Source organism: Pseudorca crassidens, chromosome 8 (genome assembly GCF_039906515.1).
Source record: "Pseudorca crassidens isolate mPseCra1 chromosome 8, mPseCra1.hap1, whole genome shotgun sequence".
NCBI lineage: Eukaryota > Metazoa > Chordata > Mammalia > Artiodactyla > Delphinidae > Pseudorca > Pseudorca crassidens.
The window spans coordinates 64,713,567-64,740,018 of NC_090303.1; the positions used below are offsets into that span (position 1 = coordinate 64,713,567).

The following is a 26,452-nucleotide window of genomic DNA, read 5'->3' on the forward strand; positions in this document are numbered from 1 at the left end:
TCATGTTTCATTATGCTTTATGTACCATGGTTCATTAAACCATAAGTATTTAGGTCTCTCCCTCCCTTTTTTTCTTTTTTCTAAAATGAGTGGTACTACAATATATGTATTTGTGTATGTTCTCCTTCCAATAGATTATTTCTAATCCCCCGTGTGGCTGTGTAAATGGAATAAGGAAGCAACTGAAGTTAAATGAAGTCATAAGGCCATAAGGTCACAGGGTAGCATTACTGTTCTTACAAAAGAAACATCAAAGAGCTCACTCTCCCTCTTCTCTCTCTCTCTCTCTCTCTCTCTCTCTCTCTCTCTCTCTCTCCCTCCCTCCCTCCCTCTCTCTCCACTTGTACTTACAAAAGGCCATATGAGGATACAGCAAGAAGACACCCACCTACAAGCCAGGAAGAGAGCCCTCAACAAAAATCAAACTTGTCTGCACCTTAATAATGGACATGCAGCCTCTAGAACTATGAGAAAATAAATGTCTGTTGTTTAAGCCACCCAGCCTGTGGAATTTTTTATGGCAACCTACACAAATACATCATGTCATAAAAGTGTCAGTTCTTCTCAAATTAACCTATAAATTAAAATCATTTCAATCAAAATGTCAATGAATTGTTTTTGAAAAGTTAACTTTGGTGCCCCCTACAGCCCCTTAAAATTTAATTTGAGAAACAAATTATTTTCTCAAATAAATGGGAAGAAAAGAATGCATGCTACACTAGCATGCACCAACAGTAAACCACATGGTTATACTAAAAGAAAGGCTGGCACGTAGTAAGTACTCATAAAATGTTAATAATTATTGTCATCATCCCACTCATTATTATTACTCACTTTTGGTAGATATTAAATGTTTTAACCTGCATTGAGGGAAATTGGGCAAAATTTGGTTTAAAAAAAGCCATAAAGATGTAGTTAGACTAAAGGGCCAAGATGTTTACTGTTTATAATGGCATGAAATTGAAGCATCCCTACTGTTCAATAATGAAGCAGTATTAAACATATCATAGCATATGCATAAAGCAGAAAAGGTTTCAGCAGTAGAGTCACTGTCAGTCACAGTGCAATCAGGGAAGTGGTTACACAGGTGACAGAAAAACTGAGAAGGCAAATGGGATGATGAGGCAATGCAGAATTTAACAACAGCAGGAAGCCACTCACATCTCCACACCTGGATTGATGATGGGGAGGAAGTGGTGTCACTGGAACCAGAAGTCGAGACCTTCTTATGGGAGGTATGGTCCCAAAGCAAGGTTCCAGGTGAGTCTGGGACCATAAAGGAAAGGGCTGTCCTACTCTTGCTGGAACCAAGGAAGAAACTCATGGCTGTCAAAAGTAACACTCAATGTAAAGAGAAAGGCAGAGAAATACCCTGGTTTTTTCCTTTCCAATCTTCCACCAGTTCCTCCCTTTGGTGAATCTCTCTGCAAATTAGTGAGGCGATAGCATCTGGGATATGTAATTGCCTGCAATTCAGAGGAGTGCAGGATAAGATGGGAAATGAATCTGAGAAGAAACAGGCAATAAGCCAACATAACTATTCTGTGATACTTACTGGTGAGGAAAACATATTCATGATATATTTTAAGGAAAGAAACGGGTTATAAACATTTATATATTTCCAAATAGGCATATAAATACATACATAAATACTTAAGCACATAGAAAAACGTCTAGAGAACACACACCAAGGTATTAATGCTAGCACTGTCTGGATGATAGTACTTCTGGCTTATCTGTATTGTCTAGTTATTCTAAAATAAATTATTTAACACTAATGACTTAAAATAAAAGGATAATTGTGTTTCTGTGTTTAAGAGCAATTAGCTTGTTGGCTCCTTGAATATTGAATATAAAGATGAGCTATCTTTATCACGTTTAGAGCCTTTGTGTTAGAGGGGGGAAAAGAGCTTAAATTCCTCTACCAATATGAAATACACAACTGCCTCTCTTGACATTGACCATCAGACAAAATGTTCAACGTATTTTGACTTCTGCTTGCCCTTCTCTACTTCCACATATAACTGAAATAATAAAGTATATTACACCTGATTCCTTTTTATTTCTTTCAACAATACATTATGAATCATCTCCAAGAAGAATTCCTTTCACATTTGTTTCTTTTATTATCATGTTAACCTCTATAATTCAGGTAGGTCCATTTTATGGTTCTCATAGTTAGTAACATTTATTTTATAACATGTATTCCCTCTCCCTTAGATTTTAATTTTGTTTCTTTTCCCTCTCAAAACACCATCCATATTATTTGAATAGTATTAGAATGTAGTTCTTGTTTGGGAGGATAATTCTGATGCCAACCTGAAATAGTAAAATGAGAACCCCTTAACTTCTCCACCAAAACCCAGTTAACCTTCCTCTAGGTTTTTCTCAGTCAAGATCCAGCCTGAAGGTAACAATCACACCAATTATTTTTACAAAAAAATGTAATACAAAGTACAGTTAATTAGGTTTTGGAGAACTGAAAATGCAAACAAGGGACACTGAGGTATTACACAAGTTGTAACGGCAAGAATTAGCAACTGTCCCCAGCGTTGGGAGGACAAAGGGAAGGAACTGGGATTATTAAAATGTCAATGCTTAGAGGAGGGGTCCCGAGGAACTAGGATGGAGACCTCTGAGGAGAGGGCACCACCTGGTTGGTACAGCCTTGTAGAAGGCTTCCTGAGGAGCTGGGACTTAAACCTCTTAGCAGGGGTCCCTGGCCGGCCAGCGCTGCAATCCCTGAGGGGACACCATGAGGCTGGTTCTACCAACAAACTGTGTAACTGCTGCTACTGCCAGGGTGAACAGCCATTGATACAGTGTTGCTGGGATGAACAGGAAACAGACGCATGAAGCTGTCCCTTCTCACTCTTCCCACTGGCCACCCTCCCTCTAGCTCCCCCAGACATAGCAGACATAGCAGACATAGCAGGGAGCAGGCTGACAAAGCAAATGGTGTTTGCAGAGACCTGGTTAGAAGCTGAGTACAGAAGAGTGTTTTGAAGCTGAGAGATATTAGCAAAAGTACATGCCACACAGCTCCTGTCCAGAGTGTCTGCAAGTAACAGGACTCTATGCCTATTTCTGAGAGTGACAAGGAGGACTGGGGACCAAAACTGAGTAAAATAGGCTTGGAATAAAAAGTGGGGGGAGTTGTTTACCTTAATTAGTAAAATGGCAAAAGACATAACAGTCTTCCCCCGCCCACCCCTCCCCCACCCCCGCTCAGTCAATGCTCAAGAGGAACAGGCTTTGAGCTTCCTGATGCTGAGAGGCCCTCATACCTTATTATTATATTTATTCGGCTCTCTGCAGCTCCTGGTATTTTTATCTCATTTCCTGCTCTTAGTGCCCATTGAACCAAATAACAAGTTTGAATTTCTGAATTTGGACCCTAAGAGCCCTCCCTCAGGTACAAACTATATTCACTCTCAGGCCTTCTAAATGATATGCCCTCCCCCACCTCCAACAATACGGTGGCGCATCGTATCCTGGCCTTTTATCATGTACTCCCACAGACCTGTGCTGGTCTTAGAGAGCCTTATTCATCCATGTATTCATCCATTCACAAACTAATTCAGCAAGTGTTTGCTTATGACTTTCCGTGTTGGACATTGTTCAACACACTAGAGATACAACAGATCTGCAAAGCAAAGCAGATCAAGTCTCTGCTGGAACGGCCATTCCAGTGGGCGCTGAGAGGGAAAGGCAGGAGCGAGGCAGGTAATGCACAAATACGTGACAGAAGGTCAGGGGATAATAAGTCCTATAGAGAATAATACAGCAGTATGAAAAGATAGTAGCAGGGATCTAGAGAGTGATCAAGAAGGACTCCGAAAATATAACCGTTGGACAGAGATCAGAATGATATGCATCTCAGGAACATCTGTGAACAAAGCAATACCAGGTCGAAGGAAGAGCAAGTGTAAAGATGCTGAAGCAAAAGCATGTCCAGCACGTTGACAGAGAAAAGCAAAAAGGCCAGCGATGCTGGAAAGGTGCTGGCTTGGAGTCAGGCAGGAAGATGAGGCCAGAGAGGCAGCAGGTCACACAAGGCTGTATCAGCCATGGTAAGGACTCTGCAATGCACTCCAAGTGAAATGAGAAACTACTTAGAGGGGATGACCAAGAGAGAGAGAAAATAGTTGATTTAAGTTAAGAAAAAAATTCTCCTGGCTACTGTGTAGATAGTAAGTCATAGACTCTAAGAATCAATGAATTAAAAGAGACAACATTGTTGTATGTACCACTAAGAAATTATAAAAACAACAACAACAACACTGCTAATTAAACCACACATGAAGCTTTCTAATGAATCAGAAAGTTGTTTAAAAAAGTTGTTTTAAGTTTATTCAGATTTTTATCATATATCACTCTTGTACATACAAAAAAGGAAAATATACATGAAATTAATTGGTTAAAAAGTTTGTCTTCACATTCAGAGTTCAACCCTTCTGAGATGCTTTTCAATTCAAAGTCATCAAGGAAGCTCAGCTATTCACTGGTTCTTTCATTCGTTCATTCAACAAATACAACCAAGCACATGCTCTGTGGTAAGCACTGTTCTTGGTGCTGGGAGGCATTATTTAAATATGTTAGACGCAGTCCATGGCCTCACCAAGCTTACAGTCCAGTGGATCACAAAAAGCAAGGAAAGGTAAGGGCAGCAAACAGAGAGGAGAAAGCAACATTTCTGCAAATGCTCTGTTGTCATCAGGCACCATTCACAACAGGAACTTTAATGTCAGACAAAGCTGGGTTTGGAACGTGTCTCTCCATTTACTACTGAAAATGTATCCTTGCATCTTGGAAACAATTGTTTAATCTCCCTGGTCATCGGTTTCCTTCTAATATCCACCTCATAGAGTTGTTATTAAGGTAAAATACAATAGTGTATGTAATTCCCTTGGAGGAGCATTGACTCTAATCATGGAATTCATGGTTACTATATGAGCATACATTTGTTTGTATTTAAGTATGTCTTGTATGGTTCTCATATTAATTCACATGCTCATGATACCCCAGATTCTTCTTGAGTCTGTGCTTATTCCTTCTTTCTGTAAACTTTTAGGTCTTCTAAATATGCTACAAGCACAAAATTGTAAAAACATGACTATTCTGTCTTCTCACAATTATACACTGAGTTGACATCTCGTTTCTCTGTCCCCTAGCTCATAAAATCTCAGGGAAAATAAAAAGCACATTTTGCCTCCAATTGTGTAAAGAAAATTGTTATTTGCCACTCCCTTTGTTTGGTAGAGGTAAAAGTTAAAGGACTGAAAGGAAAGTGATTGGAACACAGCTCAAAGACCCTGCAGGAAGGTGCCAGATTACTGCATCTAAACAGGTTGAAGGAAGTTAAAGGAAATATTGGACTGGCTCCATCCAGGAGCCGCCACTGTTTACTTGGGTCTCGTGTGAGTCACTATAATAAACAGTTCTCTGTCGATTCATTGAGTTCCATGTGAAAGACCCCTTAGCCCTACAGCCAGGAGGCTGATGACAGTCATAATAACACACTTTAGGATGCTATATTGTAATCATTGTTCTAACAGAACTTAAAGTATCCGTGGCCTGGTCATATTCCTGGCCAAATATTTAAAACTTTGATCAGGCACTGTTTGTTTCCACTTCAAAAAGCCTTATGTAGACAAAAAAACAAAAACAAACAAACAAAAAAAACACAACTACAACTGTTTCTTTCCTTTAAATCTTAAATGATATAAATTGTTTCTTGGTTGAAGTTTTCTTGGCAGGAGCTTCTTAGAAGCAAAGTAGATAATCTATCTCCAAAATGTAGTTACATTCTCTTTCTCTTTTAAATTCTAGACCTGATTAGAGACCTCATTCGCCATCTGGCTCAGTTGAGAAAATCCCAAAAAGCTGGAGTTATGAATTGGAAAAAATATATATCTTCCTATATGTATCCCCTATTAATACGTTAGCATAGTGCATGTACGATCAGCACTATTTCCATGTGTGTGAAAGAGGTAATGTTCTCCCTGCCAACTCTTTCTGTTCCAAAGCAGAAAAGATCTCAGAGATCAGACAGTACAACCTTAGAATAAAGAGGACGCCATGGTTCCAATACAATTATGAGGGCATAAGGTACCCTTTCAATTCCTAAATGTTTTTAAATAGATGACAAATATATATATGTACTATCTGATTTATTTTCTTCCAAAAGATATTTTCATTGTAATGAGCAACTTGAGGCGATACAGATCTAGAGAATGGTCACAAATTGTTAATGATTAGAGTCCCATTACAAGCAAATAACCGAAAAGCAACGAGGAGAAGAATGAATTCTTATCCAGGCAACATACGGCCTTTAACTACAACAGACACATGAGTGTGTTCTCTGTTTACAAATTTTTAATTTTTCAAAACATTCCAAGCAACTCAGATGAATTGTCGGCATGTGTTACTTCCAGTATATGTGCTGCTGAAGCAAGCACGTGTGTGTTACTTCTTAAAATACATTCCATCTTTTGATTCACAAAATACAATTAATTTTTTTCACCTGAAGGTTTAACTGATGTGGATAATCAGATGTCAACTGTGTAGAGAAATTAATTTCATCCAAATTATGGGTAAATTATTTTCTAAGTCAATGATGTTTATTTCTTTCAAGTTTTGCTTGTCTTACTTTCCACACAATTCCCTTTATGTCCTGATCTATGTTATATATTAATTCCTCCATCTTTTAACTTGCCAAAGCGTACTGTGGAGCTGAAATGGGACATGCCCTGTACAAGGCTCATACTTGATTTCCTCTTTCTCTTGAAATGTTCTCATTTTACTCCTTATATTTATCCATGATGATGATGATCATGATGATATCTTTATTTCATTCACTCAAACGTCAGTCAACTGTCTAGCACTAGAGTGCTCCTATACCACTTTCACATTTATTACCTCATTTAATCCTCATATCAATTCTGGAACAAGCAGGACAATAATATTATATCCGTTTTTATAAACAGTTTAAGAGAGATTAAGTAATTTCACTGCATTGTGGAGTTATCAAGGATTGGTGCTCAGAATAGTACCCAGACTGCCTAACCCCAGCACACAATGTTTTCTGTGATGTCCTTACGAAAATAATTTGAGTTTTGATATTGCACATACCTCAGTTGGAATTTCCTCTCATAGCTAGCTAGGTGAATGTGATTTAGGTAAACTTTAAAACTCTCCTTGAGCTTCAGTTTCCTCATCAGCAAAATGGAGATAATAAATAACATATATAAACCACCTGGCACAGTTCCCAGTGCAGCCTAAGTTTTTAATAAGTAGTTACAGAGAGGAGGTTAGTTGGTGCAACACAGACGTTCCATAAATGCAGGTTTCTCCCTTTGCAGCCAGATCACATCAAGGTTCATTGCAAGTGAGACTTTCACTAAATGCGGATTGACAGAGTAAAACATATTTACAAATTAAGTTGAGCAATTACTACTAATAACATTTATCGAGCACCTACTATGTTCCACACACTGCCTATTCTAAAATGCATGACATGTAAAATGCATTACTATTATTATCTTCGTTTTACTTATTAAGAAACTGAGTCACAGGTGGGTTAAGTAACTCCCAAGATCACACAGCAAAGAGTGCAGGAGCTGGGATTTGAACCAGTTAATCTTGTTCCAGAATCCTCCAAGTATCGGTCAGTTCCAATATCAATACTATATCCAAATTATATACAAAAATATATGCCAAAACATGCAAAAATAATCCAAGCCTACATAAGAGGATGCCCTGCTTTATTTTATACTTCTGTAATAATCAGTTTCCATCACTCAAGTAGCTAAACTTAAAAAAAAAAATTACCAATGTCTTGACATAAGGCATAAAGTTGCTCCTGAGAACCACCAGATTGACATCTATTTTTTTAACCATCAACTATCAATCAAAATGTCTTTAAATATTATGATAAAGGAGAGAAAAGTTTCCCTCAGGTAAATCAGGATGGGATTATACCACTTCCTTGCTCAAAAATCTCCAATGCCTTCATTTTTCTTACAGAATCAAGTTCAGATTCTTTAGCCTGTCACTGAGGATACTCCAAAATCTGCCAGCATTTAGTTTTCGTTTTATCTCCCCCTACTCACAGCCTGAAGTCTCCACTCTTCTTCTAATATTACTTTCAAGTTCTTATCTCCACAACTTTTCTCTAGTTATTCCTATATCCAGACTGTCACCTTGCCTCTCTCTTGTCCCTACCTATTCCCAAGTTGCACACAGTCTACACAATTGGCAGCATTTCTGTGAGTTACCCTCACTTTCACTATCTTCAAGGGGTCCTTTTCTCTCAACTCTGGGAGCACACTGACTACTCCAGTCACTTGTTGTTAATCCTCACATTGATTGAGCACCTATGTTGTTCCAGGTGCTCTATATGTACATTTGTATTTACTCCTTACAAAGCCTGGTATGTACATCACTGCCTTCATTTCCCTTAGGAAGAAATCAAAGCTGAGAGATTTAACTTGCCAGAGGTAGCTAGTTACTGAGAAGTGAATTGGATAATCAAATCAAAATGGTCTAAAGCCAGAGATAATATTTTTCTCAAAAGTTTCCAAAACAGAACCTAGATTTTACCTTTTAAGCCAACCTGATTAATTTCTCATGGTACTATCTTGAGAATAACTGCAAGGATATACTAGGGTGCAGCAGGACTAAGTGCCGTGGTCCATTAGTGGAGTCCTCAGTGGGTGTGGGAAAGGTGGCAGGCATGCAGAGTGGGGAGTGCATCCAGGGCTGAGGTACAGAAGGAGAACATGTTGACATAGAGTTAGGTTTCTTCCCCCGGGGCTTCCTTGTAGCCATTTCCCAACTCAGCTACTCTTCAGTCATCTCTAACACTCTTCTTCCTTGCTGTCTCCCACTACTGAGTCTTTAAAAGCCAGACACTCATTTCCCAGACTCGCTTACAGCTAGGGGTTGCTGTGTGCTCTCCTTCTTGCCACCAAGATACAAAGCGATAACTGCCAGTACCTTCATGAGCACCATGAAAATGTTTTCCTCTAGGAAAAGAGAGACAGATAAGAAGAATGCCCTCCTCCACCAACCCCCATCCTTTTTTTCCCATTATCATCCTTGCTTTTTGTTTTGGACACTGACTTGTGAAAATATGATGACTAGGCATGGCAGCCACCTTGTAATCATGAGGAGAGACTTTGTCAACATGATAAAAATGGTCAAGAGGCCCCCTATGGCCTTGTTGGACCACCAAACCTTCCCTGATACAGCTCAGCTCCAGCCTTCTGTGGTATAAACAATATGCCTCCATGGTTTAATCTACTGTGAGTTGAGTCTTCTTCTCCTTGCAGTCCACAGCATCCTAAAGCAGATGCACCATCAAATGGACAACAGCAATAACTTCCTACATGCTCTGCCCAATTTGTCAACGTAGATACAGCTCAGAACGAGGAAGTCACTGACTCTTTAAGTGACGCTTTTAAAAAGCTGTAGAAGCAAAAGGCCCATAAATCTTGGAAGCCTTAACTTTTCACTGTTAGATCCAGATTCTTCCAAAAATTCCTGGTGAACTCAGAGTCTAAAGTTTATACAGTAAGGCAGGAGGGGAGCATTCAACCTAACAGCTGTTTTCTCACTGTACACAGGGAAGATAAGAATAGTTCCTATAGAGGATTGGAAATGAAGAACAAGAAAATAGATGTTCATGTTGGGGTCTGACTTCTGGATGGCCTTTTCTGCAGGTCTGACCCATTGACAGGGTATTGGATAGAACAGGCTTGGGAATGTGAACACAGAAAGGGCTTGTACCACACTTTTTCCCTGGAATTCAGAGAGAAGACAGCCATGCAAAGTGCCTTGCATCAACATAGGTGGACTGCTATAGATTAGTAATAGCATAGCAAGACCAACCCATCTCAGACCTTGGAAGAGATTCAAAAATTTCCCAACCGTTCCCCAGAAGGGGCCCAGAAGACAACTGAGAATTAAGAGCTGGAGTGCAGGGCTTCCCTGGTGGCGCAGTGGTTGAGAGTCCGCCTGCCAATGCAGGGGACATGGGTTCGTGCCCCGGTCTGGGAAGATCCCACATGCCGCGGAGCGGCTGGGCCCGTGAGCCATGGCCGCTGAGCCTGCGCGACCGGAGACTGTGCTCCGCAACGGGAGAGGCCACAACAGTGAGAGGCCCGCGTACCGCAAAAAAAAAAAAAAAAAAAAAAGAGCTGGAGTGCAGTCAGGATCCATGAGCTCATAGCAGATGCAAAAAGTGATGACATCAGAGACATGGGAAGAAAAAGTAGAAAGAGAACAATTCAGAGATTGAGTTTAAAATGAGTTACCTGAAAATTAAAAGACTGGAAAAATGATGTTTTTTCTACTATAGAACAGAAATGGTATTTCATGAACTAAGTTGATTTCTGTAATAAAGTTTCATTTTTCCCATCTGAGTTGGTATTATAAATTTTAAACTTTTAGCAGACAATTTGACATCCCTGGACTACAATATGTTAGGAATCATCTATCTGAGATAACAGCGATTTTCCCAAAGATTCACCAGCAGCAGCCCCATTGCCATGATGTCTGACTCTGATTTGTCTAAGCCAGAGGACTATTGACTTGTGTTTCCGTCTGACCCAGGGGAAAAGACCCAAGTTGAGGATCCCGAGGTGCAGAAATCCTACAAGCTAAGAAGTTTTAAGCATGCATTTTATTTCACAACTGCAAAGAGGAGGCACAAGCCCACCAGATGAAGATGGCGTGATCAGCCTTTCCACCTCTCACCACAGAGCACTTCCACGCTCAAGAATGGACCTTGTTCACAGGAAGCATCACTCAACTGGATTTGTCTCTGATACCAGCTTCTTGGGGAGACCTGCCTGTTGTGAGTGACATTTCATTGTTGACACACAGGCTTCTTAGTTCACTGTGAATGATGTTTTATGCCATTCAGCATTCTAAAGAACCCAGAAGGAGAATGTTCAACTTACAGACCCAAGTCAGATACCACAAGAGAGTTTAGAGCAACCACCTAGGCCACTGCAGAATATCAGAATGATCGTGGATGTGGAATCAGACTACCTGGGTCAAATCCCTGTTCCATAACCTCCTCTGTGTATTACTCTTTCCTCAATTTCCTCATTTGTGAAGTAGGAAGGCTAAAATCTATCTCAGCATGTTTTTCTGAAGATTAAAAGAAGTAATAGGTATAAAGCGCTCAATTCCACTGACTCATAAAAGAAATGTAACAAATATCAGTTTCTTTTTCTCCCTTCTTTTGTTATTTCGTGCTCTAAATTTTACCTTGTTCTGAGTTTAAGCACAATGTGTTTACACTAAGGTTTAACAACTGTGGTGACTTCATCCTTTAGTCAATCTAATTAATGTCAGCATTAGCTGTACCCAGTAGCCACTGTAGATAATAAAAGGACCATTAAACATTAAACTCTCAGGTACACACCTGTAATCCACTTAAATAGCTAGAGATGGCTCCACTGATACTCATTCAACAGATGTTCACTCTGTATCAAACGTGTGCCAATCTCATCCACAAGGCCAGAGAATAGAAAAGGGGAGAGTCCAGGCTCTGTAACACATGGCAGAGATAAAACAGGGTGATACAGGACTAAGATGAAAGATATCAAACTCAAAACCAAGACTTAGAAGCAAGGAAGCTATATCAGACTGTTTCAGTAATTCAGGTGGGAATGAAGTAAAATTAGCATGGTAGAGATGGAGAGAAATAGATAGTTTCCAAAAAGCATCACAGGGGAGCACTGGCAGACTTTGATCATTGAACAGATGTAAATAGCAGGTGGAATAGAGGAGGTAAACATGACAACATGACACAGTCTATTAATTCTAATTCAGGGCCTGGGCCGGGGAAACACCTAGGTGATTTGGGAGATACAGAGAGAAGAAGCCACATTCCTGACTTCTACAAAATTTATAATATATTTAAGGAAATAAGACATAGCCCCCTTTTCCCTTCTCCCCTAATTTATTATTTTATTTTTTAAAGGGCCCTATTCGGTTATCAGGAAAGAAAAAGGTAGTGAAAATGCAAAGGGGTGGGGCATCTGGGAAGAAGTTTTGGGAAGCCTCGAGGAAATCCCATTGAAACCTCCACATAACCATTTTTGTCTTACAGAGAAAGTGGATGAGAAGAACAGCTTGTGTCATTTACTTTTGAGCAAGGTACCCCAAAGCCTAGGGGGCCCTAGTTTCATTTATCTAAAGAGGAAGGGAAGGGGCTTCCCTGGTGGTCCAGTGGTTAAGACTCTGGCACATCCACTGTGGGGGGCCACATCCACTGTTTGATCCCTAGTCGGGGAACTAAGATTCCACATGCTGTGCTGCGTGGCCAAAAAAATTCATTATGCTGTACACCTTAAACCCATATAGGGCTGTATGTCAATTACATCTCACTAAAATTGGAGAAAAAAAGAATTTGAGAAAGAAACCACAAAACATAAAAAAAAAACTGAAGAATGCTAATAATACTGTATAAGTTGGAGTCGAGTAACATACATGAAACTTTAGTGTTGTTTACAGTAAGATGGGTTACTTGTTAAACAAGAGAATCCTACACTGAAGTTCAGTCAATCCAGGTTATCCCTGACAGACTGCTTCTCCTCTTGTGGGGTTTTAAAGTGTAAAGCATTTCATAAAGAGAGCAGGTCTATGTTCATTATGAATCAAATTGGATTTGTTACTGCCTTAAGCAGTAGAGGGCGATATGATAGCGGTGATGGTATGTAATTTCAAAGGTTAGGTCATAAAACGCCATTTAGCTGTAACTTATTTGTAAGCATGCTCACTTTGGGATCCCTGAGCCGCTATGCAAGATGTTCAATTATCCTGGGGTTGCCAGGCTCTGAGGAAGCCATATGAAATGACTCTGTGTCATGACTCTCTGGTCAACAGTCCCAACTGAGCTCAGCATAGAGACATCCCAGCTAGAGTGCCAAACATATGAGTATAAAGTTCTCAAAAATATTCCAACATTCTGTCATTTAAATTACGCAAAGTTTTCAAGTTCTCCTAGGGAGGCCCCAGACATCACAGAGTAATGACAAACCATTCCTGCTATGACTTGTCCAAATTCCTGATTCCCAGAATCTGTAAGCCCAATAAGTGGTTGTTGATTTGTGCCATTAAGTTTTGCAGTGGTTTGTGACACAACAATATACAATCAGAACATCTCCAGACTTTTACGCAAGAATAAACTATGTGATTAAAGTCTTAGGTATTTACAAAGTGTTGTTCCACATTGTTATGCTTTTGATTGTGCTTAGTGTTTGATATACTTTTTGGCCAACCCAATAGAATGCATTCTAAAGACAAAAGTCAAGTAAAGTAGGACGATAACAGCTCAAGAAATTTCTACTAAGTATAATCGAAGTTTGAACCACAGCAGAATATGCATCAAAACAGCCCACAAATCTCTTTTAAGGCTCTTACTAATTAAAGTTCTCAAGAAAATATCTTAGTGCAGTGATTCTCAAATTTTGATATGTATCAGAATCATCTGATAAATAGTTAAAATATAGAGGCCCAGGCCTTTACCTACTTAATGTGTCTGAGTCTCTCTATTCTTCATTAACTCTCCAAGTGATTCTGAAACACATTAATGTTTGAGAATCATTGATGCAGTGTTATGGAAAGTAAGTAAAGTGCAGAAAGTAGGTAGGACGGCAACATTTCCTGCCTCTCTACCCGCGGCATGTAGGAAAATTTTGAGGAGAGGTTCAGCTGAAGGCAAAGTGAGTATCCTTTTTCAGCTTTTCTCAGACAGTTTCTGAACAGTTTCTTAATTGCAGTGCCTTCTTCCTCTGACTTGAGTGAAAACCCCATACCCACATATACATTGCCAATCTGAAAGTTATGTGGCCATGCACACAGGCTAACCAATTTACTTGCCAATTAAATGTGTAGGGGTGGGTCATTTATTGTCAACAGACAGAAAACCTTCAGGCCTAACCACTTTGTTTAACTCAGTACTTCTCAACTTTGACTGCACATTAGAATCACCTGCAGAACTTTTTAAACTCCCCATTGCCCAACCTGTACCCCAGGCTATTAAGACAAAATCTGGAGGCGAATCACAGGAAACGTTATGTATAAGGCTCCCCATGTGATTCTATCCAAGGTTGAAATTCTATCCAAGGTTGAATTCTAACACAAATTCTCACAAATGAGGCTGATTCATCCTGACTTAAGAGAAAAATCTGTAACTCTAAGGTTACTTTTTCTATTAAGATACTCTTATAATTTGGTATCAGATTAAGTAGTTTAAAATATGAGAAAATGTGCAGGAAGTCCCAGAGATCTGATTGTCTGGATTCCTGCCCTCTCCTTGCAGTCCTCAGTCTAAATGACACAATGTTAATATAAATCTGCTCTTTACAGGAAGAAAGCATCTACCACATTAGTAATATGGAAATAGAAAGGCTGTATAGACTACATCCCTTTCTAAGATGATAAAGCAATAAACAACAACAACACATATAGAAACCATAATACGTGAATAAGTCTTTCAACTCAATAAGAAGACAAATAACCCAATTTTTTGTATGGGCAAAAGATTTCAATAGACATTGCACCATAGAAGGTATCCAAATGACTGATAAGAACGTGAAAAGGTGCTCACTACAATTAGCTATTAGGGAAATGCAAATCCAACCCACATAAGATAACAGTTGATACCAACTAGATAGCAACAGTCAGAAAGACATATAATAATAAGTGGAGGTCATCATGTGGAGAAACTAGAATCCTCATACGTTGCCGGTGGGAATATAAAATGGTACATCCATCTTAGAAAACAGTTTGGTAGTTTCTTAAAAATTAAACACACCACAACCAAATGGGATTTATCCCAGCTATGCCAGGCTTGTTCAACATTCTAAAATCAATTAATGTGATCCATTACATCAACATGCTAAAAAAAAAACAAACAAAAAAAACACATCATCATATCAATAGATGCAGAAAAGACATTTGATAAAATCCAACACCCATTCATGATTAAAGACCTTCAGCAGCCTAAGATAGAGGGGAACTTCCTCAACTTGATAAATAATATCTACAAAAAATCTGTAGCTGACATCATACTAAGTGGTGAGACACTCAAAGCTTTCTGACTAAGATCAGGAACAAAGCAAGGATGTCTTCTCTCACAATTCTTTGCCACATATTTCTGGAAGTCCTAGCTAATATGATATGACAAGACAAGAAAAGAAAATTTATATAGATTGGGAAGAAGAAATAAAATTGTCTTTGTTCACAGATGATATATTGCCTATGTATACAGAAAATCTGAAAGAATAGACCTCCCCCCACCCAAAAAAAGAAAGAAAAACCCTCCTGGAACAAATAAGCAATTATAGCAAGGTTGCAAAGATAAAAGGTTAATAGGTTACTATATGAAAGTCAATTACTTTCAATTGTCAAAATTACTTTCAATTGTCAATTACTTTCAAAGTCAATTACTGTATACCAGCAATGACAAGTGGAATCTGAAATTTAAAATATAATACCATTTACATTAGCCCCCCACCCCAATTACTTAGGTACAAATCTAACAAAATATATACAAGGTATAAATGAAAAAAGTACCAAACTCTGTTGAATTAAATAAAAAAAGAACTGAATAAATGGAGATACATTTCATGTTCATGGATAGAAACAATATTGTCAAGATGTCAGTTATTCCCAGCATGACCTAGAGGTATAATGCAATCAAAACAAAAAACCAAGAAGTTATTTTGTGGATATCAACAAACTGGTTGTAAAGTTTATAAGGAGAGGCAAATGACCCAATATAGCCAACACAGTATTGAAGGAGAAGGACAATGTTGAAAGGCTGATTTTCCTGACTTTAAGACTTACTATAAAGCTGCAATAATTCAAGACAGTATGGTATTGGCAAAAAAAAAAAAAAAATAGACAAATAGATGAATGCAACTGAATAGAGAACCCAGAAACAGACCCACATAAATGTAGTCAAAAGATCTTTGACAAAGGAGCAAAGGCAGTACAATGGAGCAATGACAGTCTTTTCAACAAATGCTGCTGGAACAATTAGACATTCACATGCCAAATAAATAAATAAATAAATAAATAAATAATCAGTCTAGGCAAAGACCTTACACCCTTCACAAAACTTAACTCAAAATGGATCATAGACCTAATGTAAAATACAAAATTATAAAACTCTTAGAAGATAACATAGGAGAAAATCTAGATGACGTTAGGTATGGTGATAACTTTTTAGATAAAATACCAAAGGCATAATCCAGGAAAAAGTTATGAATAATCTGGACTTCATTAAAGTTAAAAACTTCTGCTCTGCAAAATACATTATCAAGAGAATGAAAAGACAAGTCACAACTGGGAGAAAATATTTGCAAAAACCACATCAGATAAAGGACTGTTATCCAAAACATACAAAGAACTCTTGTAATTTAACAATAAGAAAACAAACAACTCACTTAAAAAAATAGACCCGAGACTTCCGGGAAGATGGCGGAAAAGTAAAACGCGGAGATCACCTTCCTCCACACAGATACACCAGAAATACATCTACACGTGGAACAACTCCTACAGACACCTACTGAAGGCTAGCAGAAGACCTCAGACCTCCCAAAAGACAAGAAACCCCCCACGTACCTGGGTAGACCAAAAGAAAAAAGAATAAGGAGACAAAAGGATAGGGACGGGACCTGCACCAGTGGGAGGGAGCTGTGAAGGAGGAAAGCTTTCCATACACTAGAAGCCCCTTCGCGGGCGGAGACTGCGGGTGGCGGAGGGGGAAAGCTTCGGAGCCGCGGAGGAGAGCACAGCAACAGGTGTGCACAAGGCAAAGCGCAGAGATTACCGCACAGATAATCAGGGCCGACCGGCACTCACCAGCTTGAGAGGCTTGTCTGCTCGCTCTCCGGGGCAGGCGGGGCTGGGAGCTGAGGCTCGGGCTTCGGTCGGAGCGCCAGGAGAGGACTGGGGTTGGCGGCGTGAACACAGCCTGCAGGGGGTTAGTGCACCACGGTTGGCCGGGAAGGAGTCCGGAGAAAAGTCTGGACCTGCCAAAGAGGCAAGAGACTTTTTCTTCCCTCTTTGTTTCTTCGTGCGCGAGGAGAGGGGATTAAGAGCGCCGCTTAAAGGAGCTCCAGAGACGGGCGCGAGCCGCGGCTAAAAGCACAGACCCCCAGAGACGGGCATGAGACGGCTGCTGCTGCCGCCACCAAGAAGCCTGTGTGCGAGCACAGGTTACTATCCACACCCCCCTTCCAGGGAGCCTGTGCGGCCCGCCACTGCCAGGGTCCTGGGATCCAGGGACAACTCACCCGGGAGAACGCATGGCGCGCCTCAGGCTGGTGCAACGTCCTTCCGGCCTCTGCCGCCGCAGGCTCGCCCCGCCCTCCGTGCCCTTCCCTCCCCCACGGCGTGAGTGAGCCAGAGCCTCCAATCAGCGGCTCCTTTAACCCCGTCCTGTCTGAGCGAAGAACAGACGCCCTCTGGCGACCTACACGCAGAGGCGGGGCCAAATCCAAAGCTGAGCCCCTGGGAGCTGTGAGAACAAAGAAGAGAAAGGGAAATCTCTTCCAGCAGCCTCAGGTGCAGCGGATTAAAGCTCCACAATCAACTTGATGTACCCTGCATCTGTGGAATACCTGAATAGAAAACGAATCATCCCAAATTGAGGAGGTGGACTTTAAGAGCAAGATTTATGATTTTTTTCCCCTTTTCCTCTTTTTGTGAGTGTGTATGCATATGCTTCTGTGTGAGATTTTGTCTGTATAGCTTGGCTTCCACTATTTGTCCTAGGGTTATATCCATCCGTTTTTTTTGTTTTATTTTACTTTTTTTCTTAATAATTATTTTTTTATTTTAATAACGTTATTATATTTTATCTTATTTTATTTTACTTTATCTTCTTTCTTTCTTTCCTTCCTTCCCTCCTTCCTCCCTCCCTCCCTCCTTTCTTTCTTCCTACACAACCCACTGAACCAACCTTAGCCACTGGGGACAGACACCAAAAACAATGGGAACTACGAACCTGCAGCCTGCAAAAAGGAGACACCAAACAGAGGAAGATAAGCAAAATGAGAAGACAGAAAAACACACAGCAGATGAAGGAGCAAGATAAAAACCCACCAGACCTAACAAATGAGGAAATAGGCAGTCTACCTGAAAAAGAATTCAGAATAATGATAGTAAAGATGATCCAAAATCTTGGAAATAGAATGGACAAAATGCAAGAAACATTTAACAAGGACCTAGAAGAACTACAGATGAAACAAACAACAATGAACAACACAATAAATGAAATTAAAAATACTGTAGATGGGATCAATAGCAGAATAACTGAGGCAGAAGAACGGATAAGTGACCTGGAAGTAAAATAGTGGAAGTAACTACTGCAGAGCAGAATAAAGAAAAAAGAATGAAAAGAACTGAGGACAGTCTCAGAGACCTCTGGGACAACATTAAACGCACCAACATTCGAATTATAGGGGTTCCAGAAGAAGAAGAGAAAAAGAAAGGGACTAAGAAAATATTTGAAGGGATTATAGTTGAAAACTTCCCTAATATGAGAAAGGCAATAGTTAAAGTCCAGGAAGCACAGAGTCCCATACAGGATAAATCCAAGGAGAAATACGGCAAGACACATATTAATCCAACTGTCAAAAATTAAATACAAAGAAAACATATTAAAAGCAGCAAGGGAAAAACAACAAATAACACCCAAGGGAATCCCCATAAGGTTAACAGCTGATCTTTCAGCAGAAACTCTGCAAGCCAGAAGGGACTGCCAGGACATATGGAAAGTGATGAAGGAGAAAAACCTGCAACCAAGATTACCTACCCAGCAAGGATCTCATTTAGATTTGATGGAGAAATTAAAACCTTTACAGACAAGCAAAAGCTGAGAGAGTTCAGCACCACCAAACCAGCTCTACAACAAATGCTAAAGGAACTTCTCTAGGCAAGAAACGCAAGAGAAGGAAAAGACCTACAATAATGAACCCAAAACAATTAAGAAAATGGGAATAGGAACATACATATCGATAATTACCTTAAATGTAAATGGACTAAATGCTCCCACCAAAAGACACAGATTGGCTGCATGGATACAAAAACAATACCCATATATTTGCTGTCTACAAGAGACCCACTTCAGACCTAGAGACACGTACAGACTGAAAGTAAGGGGATGGAAAAAAGATATTTCATGCAAATGGAAACCAAAAGAAAGCTGGAGTAGCAGTTCTCATATCAGACAAAATAGACTTTAAAACAAAGACTATTAGAAGAGACAAAGAAGGACACTACATCATGATCAAGGGATCGATCCAAGAAGAAGATATAACAATTGTAAATATTTATGCACCCAACATAGGAGCACCTCAATACATAAGGCAAATACTAACAGCCATAAAAGGGGAAATCGACAGTAACACATTCATAGTAGGGGACTCTAACACCCCACTTTCACCAATGGACCGATCATCCAAAATGAAAATAAATAAGGAAACACAAGCTTTAAATGATACATTAAACAAGATGGACTTAATTGATATTTATAGGACATTCCATTCAAAAACAACAGAATACACATTTCTCTCAAGTGCTTGAGAATGAAATATCATTCTCCAGGATAGATCATATCTTGGGTCACAAGTCAAGCCTTGGTAAATTTAAGAAAATTGAAATTGTTTCAAGTATCTTTTCTGACCACAACGCTATGAAATAGATATCAATTACAGGAAAAGATCTGTAAAAAAATACAAACACATGGAGGCTAAACAATACACTACTTAATAACGAAGTGATCACTGAAGAAATCAAAGAGGAAATAAAAAAATACCTAGAAACAAATGACAATGGAAACACGACGACCCAATAACCCCAGGTTATTCCAATGTGCAACCAGGACTGAGAACCCCACCGTGGTGAGCAGTCAGCATGTAAAATACAGGGCTTTGAGGGGGCTCCAAGTTTCTACAGGGAATGTAGAGGTTTGAGGTTCACTTCATTGCAATCTGTCAGCAAACCATTTACTAAGGCTTGTGTTAGGGAGGTGGCATGGTGGGGAATGGTGCACTGCCTCTAGTGATATACTGGGCAGAGACCAGTCCTCTCAAAACAGAGTAGAGTCACTGTGAGCGTACCTGTCAGGCTCTGCCATGAGCCAGCCCCCAGCACTGTTGGATATTCAAGGCAAAGATTCTCTACTGCACCATCACAACATGCTGGGTTTGTGGGTATTCTTGTTTTTGGGTAATAGCTAATTAATAAAGTCAAAGTACTGGCATTTTCCAATGATTTACGTTTTTTTGTTAAATTTAAAAAGTTTCAAGGTTATCCTTGTAACAACACCACACTCACACACCTGCACTCTGATGGGTTCATTCATTCAACAGATATCTGTTTAATGCCTATCATACGTGTGCCAAGCACCGTGCTACATGTTAAAGATAAAGCAGTCAACCCAACAGCTGTGGAGCTTATCATCTATCAGAGAGCAGAGATATTTAAATAAAGTATTAAACTGAGATGAGCAATATGATGGGCAAAGTAAAGGCTACCAAGAGGTCACAAAGCAACAAGCTCTTGGAGGTTCAGGGAAGCTCTTTCCTGCCATGAGACTTGACTGGTAAGTGTTGAGTGAAAGAGCAAGGGATGATGTTACAACTAAGGATGAGGAATTGCCCCAAACGAGGTGCCTATTCCCAAAGCTGTAGAAAGTCACTATCCCTGAAGGAAATGAATTGTAACAGTTATTAGCTATCATAATATTGTGACACAGTTTACTTCCCTACAGATTTGGGGCAATTCATCAAAATCTCAGTGAACACAGGAGAGAATGTTCTAGGCATGTGAATACCATTTTTATATGCATCATGTTAGAGAACAACAGAATTGATTCTGGAAATATATCAAAAGGTATGGGCTTCCCTGGTGGCGCAGTGGTTGAGAGTCCACCTGCCGATGCAGGGGACGCGGGTTCGTGCCCCGGTCCGGGAAGATCCCACATGCCATGGAGCGGCTGGGCCTGTGAGCCACGGCCGCTGAGTCTGCGCGTCCGGAGCCTGTGCTGCGCAACGGGAGAGGCCACAACAGTGAGATGCCCGCGTACCGCAAAAAAAAAAAAAAAAAAAAAAATGGTAATCACATTCATTTTATGCCTAAACGCCAATGGATGCATTTCAATCCCTCACCAATTCCACTCATGCTCCTCCACCCAACATCATTCAGTTCATCCTTCTCATGACACCATGAGTTTTGGCATGCTTCTCTGGGAGAGTGCTTCTCAAACTCTAGCAGGCTTCAGAATCACCTGGAGGGTTTTTTAAAATACAAATTCCTTAGCCCCACCCCTAGAGATTTTGATTCAGTGGGTATTGGGTGGGGCCTCAGAATTTGCATTTCTAGCAAGCTTCCAGGTAACGATGTAGATGATCCCAGTCCTTAGGTCACACCACGAGTATCACTGGTCCTTGAAAGAAAATCCCAACTAAATTCACAGTCACCTGAGACCCTGCTCCATTCTTTAGCTCTGACTACAATATCCACAGAAGCTTCTGAAGACAGATGCAGACTTGGAATCTGCTATCCCCACATTTTTGCTTTGTAGCCCCTGCAAATGAACTTCCAGAATCAGGTTTCCAGGTGTCAGCTACTGAATATGGTGAATGTGATAGTCCATTATTTGGACTCTGTGTGTGGTAAATTTATATTAGGACTGAGGAGAGCTCCCAATTATTGACCCAATAAAAGGTATTGGGTTGGCCAAAAAGTTCGTTCAGTTTTTCCATGTGTTTCGGAAAAATCCAAACAAACTTTTTGGTCAACCCAATACTTGCCTTAAATGGCAAACGATGAGGGTTTTTTAAATGTATAAAAGTCATATCATCATGTATAAAATATGCTGCTCTGCAGAATGGTGTCAGTAAATGTCTCAAATTATACATTTGTTTTTCTTTCTTTTTGAAAATAGTCTGGTATTCATGTCAAGATCATCTGCCAATCGTATCACCCTCCAAACTAGATCACTTTGGAGCCACGAATGTCAGAAAAAAATCATTATTTATACTCACACATAAATAACTTTTCTAGATACAAAATTCTAGGTACTTGCATCTGATATTATTGTTAACAATCAGATACCTATGTGATGTTTGTTTCTTTGTAAGAGTTCTGCTTTTCCTCTTTAGAAATTTTTAGAATTTTCTTGTCTTCAGTATTCTTAAATTTACTATTATTTGTTTAGACTTTTATGCTCCAGTTTCACACTTGCTGTAGCCTTTCAATTTAAGGCCTTACACCATTCTTTAGCCCTGCGAAATTTTACATTTGCTATAGATTATTCATTCTCGTTGATGTATAGTATTTCATTATATGATTACATAGAAATTTATTTATCCAGTCTACTGTTGATGGGTATGTGAGTAGTTTCTGGTTCCGACCTTCTCAATTGATTTTGTCACCATAAATATTTAGGTTACTTCTGGTTTGTTTCCAAGCAATGCTGCAAAGGCATGTTTGTGCATGTTTCCTGTACACATACATAAACATCTCTCTTGGGTAGCCACAGGTCAAAAACTGATCCAACTGGACCATGAGTGGAAAGAAAACAGCACAACCCAAGGTTCTCTCTCCACCTATTCCCTGTCCATGGCATCTACCATTTTCTCTCTCTTCATCCTGACCACACTATGACTTAACTGACTTCTGTCCTTCCCCAGAAGTTTCTCACAGATTTCATTTTATAAATTTTTGTTGAAGTAAAACAGACCTACAAAAAACATGCATGCATTTTATGTGTGTAGTGCAGTGAATTTCCCTAAATTAAATACATGTAAGGAACCCAGATAAAGAGATGGAAATTATAGACCATGTAATTTCAGCTTTACTGGATACTGACAAATTGCTCTTCAAGGTGACCATATCAGCTAACTCTCACACCAGAAGTAAAAATGTACTTCTCATCTTTGTCGACACTTGGGGTAGTCAGACCCTAGTTTTCACTATGCCAATGAATAAAAATTCTGTCTTAAGTTGTTTTTCTTATTTAATGGTTAAGCACTTTTTCGTGTTTGCCAGTCAGAATACTCTTTGCTCATTTTGCTATTGGGTTGTCGTCCTGTTTTCACCCTTTCCCTAAGAGTTCACAGCTCATCCTGTTTTCTGAACAGCTCCCTCCTATTTGCTACCCCTTCAGTACAGACTTAATATCTTCTCATCTCTATCACACTGCACTCTTCCTAGGCGGGATGGATTATGCTACAACTTTCCCAGGAAATATCATGGGGACTATATTCTTTTATGACCATCACTACCTCTTATACTAGGTGTCGTTAACCAGTGGCTGTGCATATATGGCTCACAGAACATTTTCAGTATAAGTTACCAGGTATCATGCTTGGTTGTAATACAAGCAGCTTAGTCCTTTTGCTTTGCACCTGGCCTGCTCCCCTTACTCATGTTAACTTCATGCCTCAATAGGCCCTTGAGATTTGATGCAAATCAGTGTATGTTACAGTAAAAGCACCTCTGTCTAGGATTTTCTGAAGAAATGAGTTATCATCTCATTTCCATCACCAGCTGTGGGATCTGAGCAAGTCATTTCATGGTGAGAAGCAGTCTCTTCTAGTGTAAAATGAGAACATAAAGATATGTTCCCTGCTTACCTCGCAGAGTTGTTTTGAAGATCAAATAAAAGAACATCAAGGTGATAAGAGTATCTACCAGGCACCAATCCCAGTCGCATCACGAGGTGTCGTGGCTGACTGACAAACATAGACCCCAGGCTTTTCTGAGCACTGCCCTCTGAAAACCTAGAATAGAACCACGGGTGTGAAATACAAATGTGCTCTTTGCCCACATTTACTGAAATAACGTACAGGCTACTAAGTAAATGGCTGGGTGAGGATTTTAAGTCAGAAGGCACCCTCAGCTGAAACAAATGCATCATTATGATTTGATTTCAGAAATACAAACATGACCTGAATGAATCGACTGTCTGTTGAGTCCAAATTCCTGTATTGTTGAAGCTGGAACAGATGTGTGGCGGTCTGTCCTGGAAGTGAGGAAAAGTACAACTGAGCAGGGAGGCCTGTCCGGGGAACCACGTGGATCGCTGTGAGGGGTTCCTGCCTGTTCTGGGGACCAGGCCCCCTATGCTGGGCTGGAATGTGGGGTGTTGAGCAGCACGTGGTTTCAGGAAGCAGGCAGGGCTCTCTAGTGAGGTGGGCTCCACAGGGCTCTGTGTCTCTGCTCAGCTGAGCTCCAGCAGAAGCTTAGGGAGGCAGGGGGGGTGTAGAGCTGCAGCTGCTGCCCCGCTCTCACGAGAGGGCAGGACTCTGTCCCCGGCAGCAGGCGCAGGGACAGCTGGGCTCAGCCCCACCTCACGGAGGGCAGCCCCAAGTCCAACGGGACTGGGCAGACACTGGATTCTCCCATCCTCTGCACGGAAACAGTGACTTTCACTGCAGTGGTGGAAGGAGAGGAACGGGGCTCCTTCTACTACTCCTTTAAGGTGAGTTTCCTGCCTTCCACTCTGAACACTGATTTTAAGTCATAAGACAAAGTAGAATGTTAGACTGAGTTAAAAGAGTGTAGCCAATATTGTGAATTAGTGTAGTTTATTTTCTTTACTGAAAAGAGTTTAAAACAAAAAAACTGATGATCTAAAGCAATGAATTTTTCATACTGTGCAAGGACCTATATTGTAATTTCTTAAGAATACTGGTGGGGTCTGTTGTTTGTTTTTCTGCTGCTGCTGCAAATGTGTGAATCATGAGTAACATTCATGAGTGGATGACTTTTTAATTTTCCCCTTTTCCTTAGGTGAAAGCACTTTTTAAAAAAAAAAATTTATTTATTATTTAGGCTGCGCTGGGCCTCAGTTGTGGCATGCGGGACCTTTTTGCGTCATGCATGTGGGATCTAGTTCCCTGACCAGGGAATGAACCCTGGCCCCCTGCATTGGGAGCATGGAGTCTTACCCACTGGACCACCTGGGAAGTCCCTGAAAGCACTTTTAATTGATCCTGTAGTAGTGCTTGAAATGTCTGTTTCTTGTAAGGGTTACTGTTGTGAGTTTTTTGCTAGGAACATCAGAGGAGTGGAAAGCCCACATTGCCCAGGACAGTACCTGATGCAGTGAGAGACAGCGCTGAGGAAGGAAGGAAGGATCACACTTTCTTTGTTGAGTGTTTGCATTGAACATCAGTGAGAAATAGGGTCTTTGACTGTAGCTGGTGATGTCACTGTTTGCAACAAGTTGCCCTCCTAAAACAGATGAGGAAACCGGAGTTCAGTGAGTTTCACCTTCAAAGTATCCAAGGGCCACATTGAAGAAAATGTCCTCATTAAGCTAATACTGTTTCCTCTTCTGAACAAGACTGTGGTCAGGAACAAACCGGGCATCTGGAAAACAGTGTCCTGCTTCTTGCATGGGAATGCTGGGACGTCAGGTTACTTCACAGGCTGCCTGATGGTGCTTTCAGTTGTTACACTAGTTCCCAGGGCTCAAACTGGTCTTTTATACCAAAAAGGAAAATACTTCAGGAAAAATTCTAGCAGTTTTTTTTTTTAATCCTCTGGGTGTTCTTGAAATTATTATGTTTTACTGACAAAGTAGAATTGCTGTAATATCCACGTTGGAGCTTTGCTTCTTTGCCAACACTCAGAATAAAACTTTCAGCAGGGAGCTGTCCCAGAAGCCAGCCTCACTGGTGCTGGAGAGACCAAGAGACAATATAGCAAAGCAGAGCCGAACAAGTCACTTCAGCTGACTGCACGGGACCTATCCCTAGGCACCACCTCCTAACGCATGAATGCTCACACACAGCCCAGCTGCCCGGCTGCACGACAGAAAATAGAAGCTGCAATTGGAGTTTGGGGCCATTTACTGTTGACTGAATAATCCCCTCTATGAAATCAGCCTGCAGGTCCAGAGATTCTTAGAGAAGCAGGCTTTTTGCACCCAGGAAACACACCACTCCTCTCAGCGATGCTGCCTCTGCAGCCTCTTTGATATTGATAGAACATGACAGCAAACAGAATGAAGAGAGACGGGCCACTGCAAGAGGGATAATAATCAGCAATACGGCAGTTGTTCTGAGATTCAGGCAATAATCATTCTCAGCTGAAATCTCATTCGCCATTTTTTGAATACAGCTCCTAAGGGGATGTTCTGAGTATGTGGATGAACAAATCCCTGCTCAGTCTCTTCTAGTGTTTGTACTCTGTGCTAGCAACATCATCTCCAGGCACTAAGGAACATCACATCGTTTTCATCTCATTTCTATTAATAAGTTTTCTCTCAAGAAATTGGACCATTAGACAAGGGGAGGAGCAGAAAGGGAGTAAATATGTCTGGCCAGGAGCTTAGAATGTTGTTTCATTTTTTGAGAGGTATAATCATTCATTAAAACAGTGATTTTTAGTTACATAGAAGTCA

General features: G+C 40.4%; 1 protein-coding gene across 1 annotated transcript in view; it reads left to right on the forward strand.

Moving 5' to 3' along the window:
• Positions 1–1,127: 1,127 nt before the first annotated feature.
• The window catches only part of NPSR1 (neuropeptide S receptor 1), a 156,605-nt gene continuing 131,280 nt past the window's right edge, over positions 1,128–26,452 (forward strand). The window contains 2 exon segments of the mRNA XM_067745597.1: positions 1,128–1,260; positions 24,339–24,523. Coding sequence (XP_067601698.1) covers positions 1,128–1,260; positions 24,339–24,523 — 318 coding nt within the window.